This window comes from Ornithorhynchus anatinus, chromosome 11 (genome assembly GCF_004115215.2).
Source record: "Ornithorhynchus anatinus isolate Pmale09 chromosome 11, mOrnAna1.pri.v4, whole genome shotgun sequence".
In the NCBI taxonomy this organism is placed as follows: domain Eukaryota; kingdom Metazoa; phylum Chordata; class Mammalia; order Monotremata; family Ornithorhynchidae; genus Ornithorhynchus; species Ornithorhynchus anatinus.
This window is the reverse complement of record NC_041738.1, coordinates 37,023,984-37,037,888: the sequence shown is the minus strand read 5'-3', so window position 1 is coordinate 37,037,888 and position 13,905 is coordinate 37,023,984. Positions and strand designations below refer to the sequence as shown.

General features: G+C 58.6%; 2 protein-coding genes across 3 annotated transcripts in view; one reads left to right on the top strand and one right to left on the bottom strand.

The window, feature by feature from the left end:
* BCAR1 (BCAR1 scaffold protein, Cas family member) overlaps positions 1–10,243 on the top strand; it is a 111,022-nt gene extending 100,779 nt beyond the window's left edge. For both annotated transcript variants that reach the window (XM_029075135.1, XM_029075134.1), the window contains exons 4-7: positions 842–964; positions 1,730–2,992; positions 5,649–5,738; positions 6,836–10,243. In XM_029075135.1, coding sequence (XP_028930968.1) covers positions 842–964; positions 1,730–2,992; positions 5,649–5,738; positions 6,836–7,348 — 1,989 coding nt within the window. In that variant the 3' untranslated portion in view covers positions 7,349–10,243. The remainder of the gene's footprint in view (positions 1–841; positions 965–1,729; positions 2,993–5,648; positions 5,739–6,835) is intronic.
* On the bottom strand, positions 10,226–13,905 carry LOC100082620 (chymotrypsinogen A-like). Its single transcript, XM_001513236.4, has 7 exons — positions 13,854–13,905; positions 13,666–13,769; positions 13,028–13,107; positions 12,538–12,616; positions 11,776–11,956; positions 11,165–11,301; positions 10,226–10,546 (listed from the first exon to the last, which is right to left on the bottom strand). Exons 1-7 carry the CDS (start codon positions 13,903–13,905, stop codon positions 10,385–10,387), a joined length of 795 nt encoding a protein of 264 aa, XP_001513286.1. The 3' UTR covers positions 10,226–10,384.

The following is a 13,905-nucleotide window of genomic DNA, read 5'->3' as shown; positions in this document are numbered from 1 at the left end:
TTTTCCCTTTCCAGTCCTTATTTCACCCTGCTGCCCAGATCATTTTTCTCAAACAGCATTCTGCAAACATCTGTCTATTCAAAAACTTCCATTGGCTGGCCATTCCTCTCCACAACAAGCAGGAACTCCTGACCATTGATTGGCTTTAGCCGTCTCCCTCTTACTCCTCCATCCTTTTCTTCCATTACAGTGAAACTTACTCTCTTTGTTCCACTCAAGTCAGTCCAGTTATTGGGCCTTGTTCTTATCTCTTCTGCCATCAACATCATCCTTAGACCCTCTGCCCCTGCCTGGAGCTCCCTCCCCTTCCTGTCTGGCAGACCCACACCTCTCCCCATCGTCAAAGCCTTTCTGAAGTCACATCTCCTCCAGGAGGTCTTCTCTGATTAATTTCTCAACTCCCTACCTTTATCCTCTCCAAACCAGGGCAGCTCCTTCATATCTCGTAAATTGTTAGGGACTTTCGACCTTCTCTGTCACTTCTGATACACTTTTATATACTCGATTGTGTCCTCCTATCTGGTGTGCTTTTTAGTGCATGTTTCCTGTACAAGATGGAGGAAACCGCCACCACTAGCGGTCAAGGGTCCCAACAGCCGAGACCCATCCCTGGAGATCTACGATGTGCCCCCCCGGTGTAGAGAAGTGTAGTGTAGCGTCTCTCTTGGGAGAGAGCACAGTAGCATCTGTAGAAATGAGCCAGTAGATGCCTAGTAAATATGATTGATTGATTGATTGAGAAAGTGGTCATCTTTATCTGTCCTCATGTGGGTCAAAGATCGGGCAGCTCCTTCTGCCTATGACCGGGTAGCTCGACCTCACTTACGATACCTTCTGACAGGTTTACGACACGCCACCGCTAGCGGTCAAGGGTCCCAACAGCCGAGACCCATCCCTGGAGATCTACGATGTGCCCCCCAGTGTAGAGAAGAGCCTACCTGGGCAGCTGCAGAACCATCACGCGGTAAGGAAAGAGAGAATGGCTTTTCCTGCCCCTTCTGTTGGCCCTTCCCGGATGCGGCTACCCTGCCTCCCTCCTGCACGCTTCCTGAACTAGTGCAACAGGGCTGCAGCCGGGCTTTTTTGGATCAGGACCCAAGGCCCATATTCTAAGCAGATTCTGGAAAGCAGAAGACCTTGGGCCCCTGGAGAAGGGTGGTGATCTCAGCCTAGGAAGCAGCATGGTATAGTGGATAGAGCACGGGACTGGGAGTCAGAAGGTCATGGGTTCTAATCCCGGCTCCGCCACTTGTCTGAGTGACCTTGGGCAAGTCACTTCCCTGTGCCTCAGTTACCTCATCTGTAAAATGAGATGTGAGACTGTGAGCCCTCACTGGAACAGGGACCATGTCCAACCCCGTTTGCTTGTATCCACCCCAGAGCGCAGTACAGTGCCTGGCACATAAAAAGTGCTTAACAAATGCTACAATTATTATTATTATTCGAAGGAGCAGTGGGTAAACTGAGACTCTGGTGAGGAGCTTCTCAACCCTGCCTCCGGCCTTTTAGCTGGAGACCAGTTGGTTCCTCTTGACTCTTCCCAAGTGCTGCAGTTCCGGGGTACTGGCCTCCGGTGAATGGTGGTCTCTCTGGTGGTTCCTTCTGGGAGCTGGGCTGTGAGACTGGGGTGGGAGGGTTTGGGGGGATGGACAGAGGGAGGGGTGGAGGGAGGCCTGGGTCACGTCAGGGAAGGGCGGGTGCTGATGTCCTGTTGCCACCATACCCTCAGGTATATGACGTCCCTCCGTCAGTAAGCAAGGATGTGCCTGACGGCCCCATCCGGGAGGAGACCTACGACGTGCCCCCCGCCTTCGCCAAGCCGAAGCCCTTCGACCCGTCCCGGCACCCACTCGTCCTCGGCCATAGCCCCAGCGCCGCTCCCGGCACCACCTCAGAGCCCTACCCCCCAGAAGACGTCTACGACGTGCCGCCTCCCGCTGGCAAGGGCGGCCCCGCGCCCTGCGGCGCACAGGAGATCTACGACGTTCCCCCCGGCCTGCGCAAGTTGGCGACGGGCGGCCCCCTCTCCACCCCCCAGGACGTGTACGACGTCCCCCGGGACTTGGCGCTGGGAAGCAGCCGGGCAGCCTCCGTGGAAGCGGAGGGAGAGTGCGTTTATGACGTGCCGCCCCAGGTGGACCGGGAGGCCCGGCCGGGGGCCGACGCCAAGCGCCTCTCGGCCTCCAGCACGGGGAGCACCCGGAGCAACCTCTCCTCCTCCTCTCTGGACGTGGTGCCCACCAGGGAGTCAGCCGCCCTTAAGGCCCCGCTTGCCGGCCAGGAGCCTCTGCCCCTGGACCTGGACGCCGCCATGGAGGCACTGGTGAAGCTGCAGCACGGCGTGAGCGGTTCCGTCGCCCACCTCATGTCCTTCGTCTGTGGCGGCTGGCGGAGCCCCGAGCAGATGGAACGGCAGGCGTCAGGCCTGCGGGAGGCGGTGGAAGGGGTCCGTGCCTCGGTCCGGGAGCTGCTGGAGTTTGCCCGGGGGGCGGTGGGCAACGCCGCCCATTCGTCGGACCGCAGCCTGCACGCCAAGCTCAGCAAGCAGCTGCAGAAGATGGAGGACGTGTACCAGGCCCTGGTGAAGCACAGTCAGGCCCTGGACAGCTGCCACTGGGCCATGAGCGCCCTCGTGGCCGGGGGCCGGCCCGCCGGGGTGGCCGACGACCTCGACCGCTTCGTCACGTGTTCGCGGGGCGTCCCCGACGATACCAAGCAGCTGGCCTCCTTCCTGCACGGTAACGCCTCATTGCTCTTCAGAAGGACAAAACTGCCGGGGGGAGACCCCAGGCTCGGCCCGGAGGGCGGGAGCCAGTCCCCCGCCAACCACTCCCACCCCCCACCTCCCGCTGGCCCTTCCGAGAAGGCCAGCAGCATCCAGTCCCGGCCTCTGCCCTCCCCGCCTAAGTTCACCAGTCAGGACTCACCCGACGGACAGGATGAGGACAGCGAGGGCGGCTGGTTGGAGGACTACGACTATGTCCATCTGCAGGTGGGTGATGTCCGAGTCCAGGGCGGTGGAGGGGAGGACCGGTCACCCGGCCCTGGCTGCCCTGCAGCTGGCGGGGGAGGGGATGGGCAGAGAAGAAGTGTCAGGGAGGGAGGCAGGCTGTCCTGAGACCCAAGGGCTCCTGTCTTGTCTCCATCACAGGGTGTCCCAGAGTGTCTTCTTTATGGTGTGCCGGGGGGCAGACAATTCTCTTCCCCTCTCTCCCTGGCCCAGCTCTGACCTCGATGTTCCCCGGTCAGTTCCTTCCTTCTACGCCGCCTGCGTGCTGCTGAGGAAGTGGTGTGGTGGGGAGAGAAAGTGGGAGGTTCCTGGCCCTGTCTGCATCCCAAGTTTCCCTGCCCTGTCCTCTCCTTCCCTGCTGCTGAGCACCCCAGAAAACTGCCACCCCCAAACTCTCAGGGCTCACAGTGCATGGACCCGAGCTGCGGGCTCGGGAGTCGTAGGGAGGGGAGGAAGCTCCAATTGGCCCCAGGGCAAGGGCCTGGGATTCAGACTGATTGGCCCGGGAGGGGGGGGGGGGGGGGGGGGGGGGGGGGGGGGGGGGGGGGGGCGGGGGGGGCAGGAGCGAAGAGATCGATTGGCCAGAATCCTTGCTGGGCTCGGCCGGAGGACACAACATCGAAAGCCAAAAATCAGGATAAGCCTGAGATAGAAGATACTTAGGACAGGAAGTGTCTGGCGAGCTCTGACGCTCTGTCCCTGCTCCTTCCAGAGTGCTGAGCCCACGGTCCAGAGGGCGACGCACGTGCCGCTGTCAGTGAAGGGGTTTATTATGCACTTGCTCTGGGCCTGGTACCGTGCTGAGCCCTGCGATGAATGCACAATTGACATTTCAGACCCCGCCCCAGCCTCACTGGGGGCTGGCAGTCTAGGTGGCATCCACTCACATCCGCTCAGTGAGCGACAGACCCCTGCCTGCCCCTACGGTCCCCCCAGCTCCTGTCTGGAAGAGCCCTGCTCTCGTCCGACGGGCCGGGGCGGCGGCAGGGCTGCGGGGTCACGCGTATGGGCAGCGGGCATTTCCTCGCTCTCGCTCTGATTGTCTTCTCATGATGCTCGTTCCCAGTTACTCTGAAGGGGTGTGGGCAGCCTGGAATGGCCCGTTGTCCTTGTGACCGGCCTGAATTTGACCCCAAGATTTGGCGGGGGGTCTCCCACCCATTCTCAATAGAGGATTTCCCAGGGTATGCTAGGGATCTGGGCTGCCCGGGTCCTTTCCTCTTCCTGGGCTTCCTGCTCCCCCATTTCCTTTACTCCTTTAGTGCCCGCTGGATTGAAGCCCCTCATCTGTTTGCCGGGGCAAGGGGCATAAAGAGCTTCTGGGAAAGCAACCGACGGGCCCAGAGCAGTCCTAGGGGACCGGGTGGGGTCCGGCTCTCTTCTTTGGAACAGTTTCTCGTGTCGAGAGCTGGAAGAGAAAGGATGTGGTGGCAAGATAAATGGTTCCCGGCACGGTGAACCCTGTTTACTGACTCTGCGGGAATCCTCGGGCCTGGTGTTTCCCTAGGGCAGTGGCGAGGTGTCATCCCCCCACCCCATCCCCGACTGCTCTGTCCAGCTCGGTCCGCTTCCTCCCCAGCTGGATCAACTGCTTGCCGACCCTTTGGCCATCTGGGAGGTGGGGCGGTGAACTCTGCCCCGGCCCAGGTTAATGACTGCCTCCACATAGAGCTGCTCAGCTCATCGCGGGTGCGCTGCCATGGGCCCCAAGCATTGAGCCAGGGCTGGCTTGTAGGCCCATGAGTGGGCAAGCAGCGCCACCTTGTAGAAACAGTGAGTAAAATGAACATTAGGCGGGTTCCGGACACTCCCCCGGCAGGCTGGATTTCCCGTGGGGCACCCGTGTCTTCGGCTGCCACCCTCCTCTCAGGACTCGCCTTTTAGGGTGTGGATTCTGGCGCTTTGAAGCCTACAAGGTGGGCATTGGTTATGGGTTACATTCTTTTTTGAATCTGGGTAAAAATCCAGTTAACACTTACACTTTCAGATTTAATTTTAGCTTTCTGTGCGTGTGATACCTACACCACTCGCGCTCGCATTATTTTCAGAGCTGGCAGACACGCAGGTGGCTAGGAGAGTCCCCCCATCCCAGCGAGCTCGGTCCCACAGGGCCGTGGTCCTTCAGTCTTAGGGAATCGGGCGCCGGCATCAGCCTGGTCGTAATGACAACTGGGGGAAGGGCTCTGTTGGGAGCCAGAAGAATGTCGATAGTCTCACCAGAGTGCCTCTGGAGAGCCCAGGTTCCTTACAGCGGAGTTTCAGGGAAGCCCCCCCAGGGATTTGAAAATGACCAGCCCTTATAGGCATCCCGTTCCAAAATGTTTACTGATTTGATTGAGGAGAGCGGGGGGGACATTAGCACTTTGTGACCAAATGCACCAAATTAAATCAACTGACGTAGATTGGATGTAAATCTCTTGTGGTCAGGAGAAAATCATCACTCAATCTGAGCTGCGTTATTTTTCTTATGGAATTTTATCATAATTTAAAAAATAAGCCGCCCTGGTCGAAATTGGCCGGGCTTCAAAAGTCCCCTTAGAAGTCCATGCCCTGCCAGGAAGCAGACCCGATCTGGGGAGTGGTCCGTCTGCTGCTCCCCAGCCCCCGACTGACCATCGTCTCTCTCTCTCCATTGTAGGGGAAAGAAGAGTTTGAGAAAACCCAGAAGGAACTGTTAGAGAAGGGCAACATCATGCGGCAAGGAAAAGGGCAACTGGAACAACAGCAGGTAACCCTCAGCCCCACCCCCTACAGCCCCCGTGATCCCCCGTGGAGAGCTACCCTCCACCTAGGGAGAGCCCTGGCAAAGCCTCCTCTCCTTCAGCTGCCCCATCTCCTTTTCCCTGGTGGCATGTGGGGAGGAGGGGGCAGTTGACAGAGATTGAGCGGCAGAGTCCCGGAGGAAGGCTGGTGTGACGGCAGGAAGGCTCATGCATCCCTGGACCTCAGCTTTGTGCCAGCTGTAAAATGCCACCCCTCTCAACTCTCACATCAAAGCTAAACCCCAACGTCCGGTGTGTTATTTCTCTCCCCACGAGCCCTGGGGAAGTAGTGAGGGCAGGGGTTTCCCTGTTCCCCGGAACCGTAGAATGGCATCGCAAGCTTCTTAAGGGCGAATCCTCTGACCGCCCTCGTTCCGCAGGCTAGGAGACCGTGTGGCAGGGGAAGCTTGACTCCCGGGCTCAGGACTTGGCCGAAAAGCCAGGGAGAAGAGGGCTGCTCCACGGCCCGGTTGGAGTGTGGGAATCCCCTTGGCGCGTCTGGGCAGGGTTCCCAGCTGGCTCTGCACCTTAAGCCTTGGGCCGCTTTGGCTCTCGTTTCCCTCGGGCTCCCAGGGAATCGGGGGGACTCCCCTCTCTCCCGGGAAACAGTGGGTGGTTTCCCTTCCAATGGGTGGGACCAGGGAGTGTGCAGGCAAAAAAGGCCTGATTTGGGACGCTTAATTCCAGGCTCTGCCATTGGCCGGGCCCCATCGCCGCTCTCCTCTCTCTAAGTCAAGTCGGGAGGGCGACTCGGCCCCGAGGGGTCATGAGAGTGAAGGGGCGCTTCAGAAGGACAAGGCCGGGGGCTTGGTGGCGGTGGTCCCGTCTCTGAGAGTCCCACCCAGTTCTCCCTGCCGTCACCCCGGGGACCCCCTCGAGTGGGCTAGGGAGGGTTTACCTGAAGGCATCTGGTACCAGGATCCCCATCCATCTCGTGGCCCGGGCAGAGTGCAGCTCTAATAACTCCCCGTGTCCTCTCTGTCTCCTCTTTCTCCACCTCATCTCCCCCCTCCCCCCCCCCCGCCAACCCTGCCGTGGCCACCACCTTCGCTCTCTCCCGCAGCTGAAACAGTTTGAGCGCCTGGAGCAGGAGGTGACGCGCCCCATCGACCACGACCTGTCTCAGTGGACCCCCCCGCAGCACTACGCCCAGGTGCGGAGCGGGGGCCTGGGCTCCTCGGACCGCCAGCTGCTGCTCTTCTACCTGGAGCAGTGCGAGTCCAACCTGACCACCCTGACCAACGCCGTCGATGCCTTCTTCACCGCGGTGGCCACCAACCAGCCCCCCAAGATCTTCGTGGCCCACAGCAAGTTCGTCATCCTCAGTGCGCACAAGCTGGTGTTCATCGGTGACACCCTGTCCCGCCAGGCGAAGGCACCGGACGTCCGGAGCCAGGTCACCCACTACAGCAACCTGCTGTGCGACATGCTCAAGGAGATCGTCGTGACGACCAAGGCGGCCGCCCTCCAGTACCCTTCCCCGACGGCCGCCCAGGACATGGTGGACCGGGTCAGGGAACTGGGCCTGAGCACCCAACAGTTCAGGCGGGTGCTGGGGCAGCTGGCGGCCGCGTGAGGAGACTGGGGACGCGCTCCCCCGCCGACCCCCGGCCCCGCCCCACGCGGGCTCGGGCCGCTGCCGGACTCGGGCAGGTGCTTGTGTCTGGTGAGAGAGAGACTGAATCCAAAGGAAGGAGAGAGAAGCTCCCCGCTCTGCCCCCTGGGTGCTGGAACCCTGTGGTCACGGGCTGTAAATGAATCTGTACATATTTAAAATAGCCAAGGAGGCTGAAGGCAGACTTCCTCAGAGGGATGACCCAAAAAAAGAAGAAATTCTCCCTCCCACTGCCGTGTGACGACAGACAAGGGTGCAGTTATTGCACTGGGCTGAGAACGGACTGGGGACGTGAGCTCTCCGGCCACAGCGCGAAGGTGTATTTTATCAGATGGCAGGGCACAGTCATGGTTTGCGTGTCGCTGACCTGCATCGAGAGGAAACACTAAAGAACTATTTTTCGTTATCGTTTTTCCAATCAGTCGACTAATGGCCTTCGTTTAAATAAAAAAGAAAAAGAAATCCCATCGTGTATGTGAGTAGAGAGAATGGGCAAGAGCATTAAAAGCAGAAGGGGAGAAAGTTTGGGACCGTCCCGGTAGCCACTGAGGGGAGAGTGTGGTTAAAGCCTTCAGATCCCTAAAGGTGAATCAGTCGAATGGTAACGGGGTAGGGTGATGAAACGAGGAATTCTGGATGTGGGGAGAGCTTTAGAACACTTGTTTTAAATTAGAGGGAAAGAGCATTTGTGTGTGTGTGTGTGTGCGCGCGTGCCCCCGTGCATGCATATGTGTAGCATCGCCCGTGGGTCCGACGCTGGATGCTGTCAAGGAGAGGAAGGAAGCTTTGCCTTCCGGGGCGTTTTCTCCAACAGCAGAGATGCCAAACGAAATCAAGGCCTTGAAACTGGGGCTGCCCCACTGGGTGCCATCGGCTTCATCCTCAGATGTTTGCCCATTCATTTCCCTGAAGTGGAGGAGCAAGGGGGCTTGAAGATCTGTCTCTCCTTCCTGCAGTGTGGTCGCCGCTGTTGCTACCCTTCAAGGAGGAAGGGCATTTTGGCCTTGGTATAGACAACCCAAACCATGCCAAATATCTGCATACGATGGGCACTGCCAACTTAGGATCCATGGAGCTGAAGGAAGCGCACGAGGCAAAAACGTTGGAGAGGAGGGGGCCCATTTTGGGGCCCGTTCTCCTCTTTCCCGGGGAGAACTGCAGGCTGTGGGAGGGGAGGGAGTTACCATCAACCCTGAGCAACTGTCGAGTCTGGGCCAGGTGGCTCCATGCTGCTCGTGCCCAAGGTGAGCAGCGTGAGGCTTGACCCATCCTTGACCCAGGTGGTGCTAACCTGAGGGGCCCGGGACGGGACAAGGGGAAGGGAGTCTGTCCGAAGCCAGCAGGTGTTTGTTCTGGGCACTTCTCACCCACGGGGCGAAGATAAAGCCCTGGTGCCATATTGGGAAATGTGCAGGGTAAGAGTACAGTGGTAGGATATTGATTTAAGGAGAGGAAGATCTTGCTTATAGGTTTTGCTTAGGAAGGGCGGAGGCCAGGACGAGCTACCCGCTTCCTGGCTTCTTCTGAGGGTGACTCTGTTCTCAGTGAATCAATCGGTGGTACTTATTGAGCACTCATTGTGGGCAGGGCACTGTACTAAGCACTTGGAGGGAGCTTCCCAGATTCCGAGTGAAAATGACCATCCCTTTGCTCCGTTTCTTCCGCATTCCGGTGCTGTATCCCTATTTGGCTCGCCAGTTTGTCCAAGGAATCCCTGGTGACCCCTGAGCTGCAGAGAGGAGCTCTCAGTAGCTTTGTAAGCTGACGGGAACAGGCAGACCAGAAGCACCTTCCTTCTGGTCCCCACGGAAAGCCCGGTTGGAACTTGCCAGCCGGTTTGGGCCAGGTCCATGCCACGTCACAGCCTATAATCTCCTGACCCCCTTTCTGCTGAGGACCAGAAGACTGCCCTGGAGCTCCTCTTTTTGGTTAGGGGACAGGAATGATTGGCAGGAGCTGGGGATTGCTGGTATGATTGTGAGAAGGAGAGATCTTGGGCCAAGGTGGCGGTTGGCGTGTTTGCTAGCAGGAAGGGTGGGAGCATGTAGGAGGGCAGCCCGGAGCTGGTCGGAGGGAAAGCTGGGGGAAGAGGAGATAAACTGGACCGGAGCGGTCTGGCCTTAGTGGACGTAGTTGGAATCGCCTATTGAATGGGACGAGGCCATAGGGGCCTCTACTGTGTGGTTGGAAGCCCTGACTTCAGTTGATTCATGAACCTGGCGTGTTAGTGATGTGGTTGTCGGAGACCCCTGGGGAGAGGAGGATCTGACTGGGGAGGGGGTGCCTGTTGAAGAACAGAGGGCCTTGCTGCCAGCATGGGGGAACAACTGGCCTTCCCGGAAAGAGACCCATGAGAGGAGCACAAGGCTTCTCGGCCTCCGCGGGTTGGACGGGGCCGGAGCTATGTTCGGTCCTCACGAGGACGACTTGGGAGCTGGGTATTGGAGTCCCATTTCGGGGTCTCGGTTGCCCGGGGGGTGTGATACCATTTCCCAGGTCTTGCAGTGCCTGCTGCTGCTGCTTCTCACCCAGCCTGGCAGTCGCGGCCTTCAGTGGGCAAGCTAAGGACATTTCTCTCTGGAATCCACCCTGCTCGTACCTGGGCTGCCAGGTAGATGGGGAGACCGTTGTTGGACATGTGGAAACGGACCTCAGATATGATTGGAAAGAGACTCCAGCCCCAGGCCCGGCAAGGGGAGCTCGCAGCAGTAGAGGAATTGACACGAGGGGGAAATTGCCCCCTTTGGCTGAGGGTAAATTGGAGCCTCAGACATAGGACCTGAAGCCTTGCATGTTCCCATTAACATGGAAGGCCCAAGGAAGGAGCATGCAACCAGCTGGAAGCCTAGGCTTTATTTCTGAATCATCTAGAACAACAGCAGCTCAGCTAGTGACCCAGGGATTCGACTGCCGGAGGGCGGGTCTTTGGGGCCGGAGCCCAGAAGCCGGCTTGGGAGGATGGAGGACAGAGACCGGCTCGGGAGCCTGGAGCGCGACTCAGTTGTCGGCAATGATCTGGTCAACCCAGTCCCGGAATGCGGTCACGCGGCCGTAGACGCCGGGGGTTGAAGTGGAACAGTAGCTGCTCCCCCAGGACACGATGCCCACCAGGTACCATGCCCCATCACGCTTCTGGACCAACGGGCCGCCAGAGTCGCCCTACGGAGAAGAGATAGGCATCAAAATGGGAGGCAGTGTGGCCCGGTGGACAGTGTGCCAGGCAGGGAGTCAGAATTGGCCCGAGTCACTGGCAGCAGTGTGACCTTGTGCTTGTGACTTAACCTCGCCGAGCCTCAGTTTCCTACTTTGTACAATGGGGATAAGATTCCTTCTCTCCCCACCTCTTAGAATGTGAGCCCTGTGCCCTATGGGACAGGGACTGTGTCCAAACTGATTGTCTGTATCCACCCTAGTGCTTAGCACAGTGCTTTGGCACTTAGGGGGTGCTTAATAAATACCATGATGATTATTATTATCACTAGTATTGTCATTATTCTCTTTCCTACCCTTTCTGGCCCAGAGATAGGGAGGTTGGCAGAGCCCTAGGGTCTAGGGCTCAATGCCAGGCTGGAATCAAGGTTGAGGGGGCTAGATCCTGAATCCACCCCCCACCCCCAGAACCCCCTACCAAGCTGAATCCTGAATCCTCCGGGCAACTTTGCCCGCTACTCTGTGCCGCCCTCGGCAAGGAGGCAGGCTGCTGCCCCGACTCACGTGGAGCTGTTGCAAGTGGAAGGGGTGGGACGGGAAGAGAGAAGGGTTACGCCAGTCACTCACCATGCAAGAGGAGGAACCAGCCGCCCCAGCGCAGACCATGACGTTTTCGTCGATCTTACTGCCCCAAAATGTCTTGCACTCCGGGGCGCTGAGCAGGGGCAAGGAGGTCTGCTGCAGCTGGTTTGGTGTCACCAAGGCTGAGGAGGGAGAAACGCGACCCAGGGACCATCAGCTGGGCAGCGAGGGTCAGGAAGCATGGTGGTCCCGTCGCTTCCCCCATCCTCCCCCCTTTCTCTGCCCCCCACCACCTCCCTGAAAGCAGCGTGGCCTAGTGGGTAGGGCATAGGCCTGAGAGTCAAAATGACCTGGGTTCTAATCCCAACCCTGCCATTAGTCTACTGTGTGACCTTGGGCAAGTCACTTCACTTCTCTGTTAACTCATATGTAAAATGGGGATTAAGATTGTGAGCCCCATGTGGGACAGGGCCTGTGTCCAACCTGATTAGCCTGTATCTAACCCAACGCTTTGACACCTAGTAAGTGCTTAATAAATACCATCATCATTATCATTGTTATCGGAGGCCCCTGCACTGGGGCTGGGAGATGGGGCCGGGGCAGCGAGGAAAATCCCCGTCTTCCTCCTGAGAGGCCCAGCAGGACCAGGTCCCTACCATTGTAGCGGGTCTTGCCCCAGCCGCTGGTGACCACCAGGGCGCCGCTTTCGTAGTCTTCACCGGCTTCAGCCAGGCACACAGGGGACACAGTTTGGGAGAAATTCACTGGGGAGGCCAGCTTGATCAGGGAGATGTCATTTTTGATGTAATAGTTGTCCCAGTCCGGGTGGGTGAAGACCTGAAAGATGAAATGAATACCCGTGGATGATGGGGAAGCTTCCACCGACGCTGTGGCCCTACCCAGCAGCGGGACTGGAGGAAGGAGCGGCATCTCTGTAAATCGTCGCTCTCCCCACCCCATCCCCCTAGCCTGTTGAGTGGGTCGGGGGTAACAGGGCAGATAGTCCCCGGAGCCTCCCTGAGACTGGTTCTTGGTCTGACCCAAGGGAGAGACTTTCTTTGCTCTGCTCGGGGCAATTCTGGAAACAGCAAGAACCCGCTTTCTGGCTTCAGCTCTCCAGGTTTCACTGGCCCCTTCCTGGCCCAGCCCAGCCCTCCTCTTTCCACACCAATGGCTAACCGGCAGCCAGGGTTTTGACACCCTTGAACAAATCCAATGAACCAGGCTGTGCTCAGGAGCGAGGCTGGGCCTCTCACCTCTAGCATGCGCTCATCAGTGCTCGGTACAGTGCTCTACACACAGTAAACACTTAGTAAATACCACGGATGATCGATTAATCTGCTCCATCTCTGCCCTAGGTGTGGGGGCTGGCCCCACCAGGTGGCCTGTTTCCTAGGTGGGAGGCCACAGGTACCCACCTTCTCCACAGCCATCTTTTGAATCACCTCCTCTCCCGAGCTTCGGTCGTGCTCGCCGAGGATCACGAAATCATTCTTCCTGGATTCAGAGAAAACCGTATCAAAGTGTGGCCTCCTGGACCAATCTGGGGCAAAAGGCAGGATGGGTTTCCCTTCCCCCAAACCGGCAGGCTCTTTCCCTCTGTGTGTGTGTGTGCCCACGTGTCTGTCGACAGGTACAAGGATGCGCGTGAGAGTGGTTCCGAGCTGATCCGGAAGTTGCCTTGTTCCTCACTGCCCGCCCCTCCCGGCTTCTTCCCCTCTGGCTGCTAATTTGGGACCAACTCCCCGTTTCGGAGCGGAGCTTCACAAGAGGCTCCATCCTGGGGTGATCGCATGGTTTCTCCTCCCTGCCCACGCTAGCCGCCATCACGTCAGCAGGGTCACCAGGGCCCCTCTTCCTGCCGTAGTCCAGACCGGGCTCCACTCAGCCATTCAGTTTCCTACTTACGTGACCTCACAGTGAGCTGCCGTCACCACCCACTGGCTGTTGATGAGGGAACCGCCGCAGAAATGCCAGCCACTCGCATCCTGCAATGCATCCCGGGAGAGCCCAATCAGCCCCCAGAGCCCAAGCCACCCCCGCTGCAGCTGCCACCTGTGATGTCCAGGTCGCCTCTAGAGTGGAGGCCACCCGAACACAAATTCCGGAGGGTGTGGGCCACTAGGTCCTTCCAGACTTCAGTTTTGCCCTGGCTTCAACTCTGAATCGCCTTGGGCACACCTGGAGTTTCCGAAGTGCCTTGGGATTTGAGAATGGGGATGACCAAAGGGTTGGCAGGGGGTTTTGGGTATGGCGGAATCATGCCTGCTCCAGGGGAGGAGGCTTCTCTTAGAAAGGAGTTTGGGGAGCAGTCTGTTTCTATGTGATGTCTAAAGATAGATGTGTCCACATGACAGGCCAGTTCTCTGCAGGGTTTGGGGGCAGTGAGGGGATGGAGATGCTGGGGATAGGGCTCAGGTGTCCTCTTACTGCCTCCTGTGAGCCCGCAGATCTCCACCGGGCCTTCCTGCCTCCACCCTTCCCTCATTCCCCCCGACCCTGTCCCGGCAGCAAACGGGAGTGGAGGTGGCGTGGACACTGGTTACCTGCAAAGAGGCCTGCCACGGCCACGACCCAGGCTTCGCCTCTTCGCCGTTCACAATCCTGGCATGGCCAGTGATGACAGGCTCAATGGCCGGAACCCCACAGCCTGCGGGAGAGAGAGAAGTCGAGCGTCACTCCGGAGCAGAGCCCCTCCGCTCGCCCAGCACGGAGCCGAGATGGCGCCGCTTACCTTGAGCCACGGCCGCGAGGGCCAGGAAAAAAGAAAGAGCCAAGAAGGCCAT

Coding starts and splice junctions, on each gene's coding strand:
- LOC100082620 (XM_001513236.4), bottom strand. CDS start 13,905: ATGGCCTTCTTGGCTCTTTCTTTTTTCCTGGCCCTCGCGGCCGTGGCT. Junction 12,617..13,027: donor GCAGCTCACTGTGAGGTCAC/GTAAGTAGGAAA, acceptor CTCTGAATCCAG/GAAGAATGATTTCGTGATCC. Junction 10,547..11,164: donor CTGGTTCCTCCTCTTGCATG/GTGAGTGACTGG, acceptor TCTTCTCCGTAG/GGCGACTCTGGCGGCCCGTT.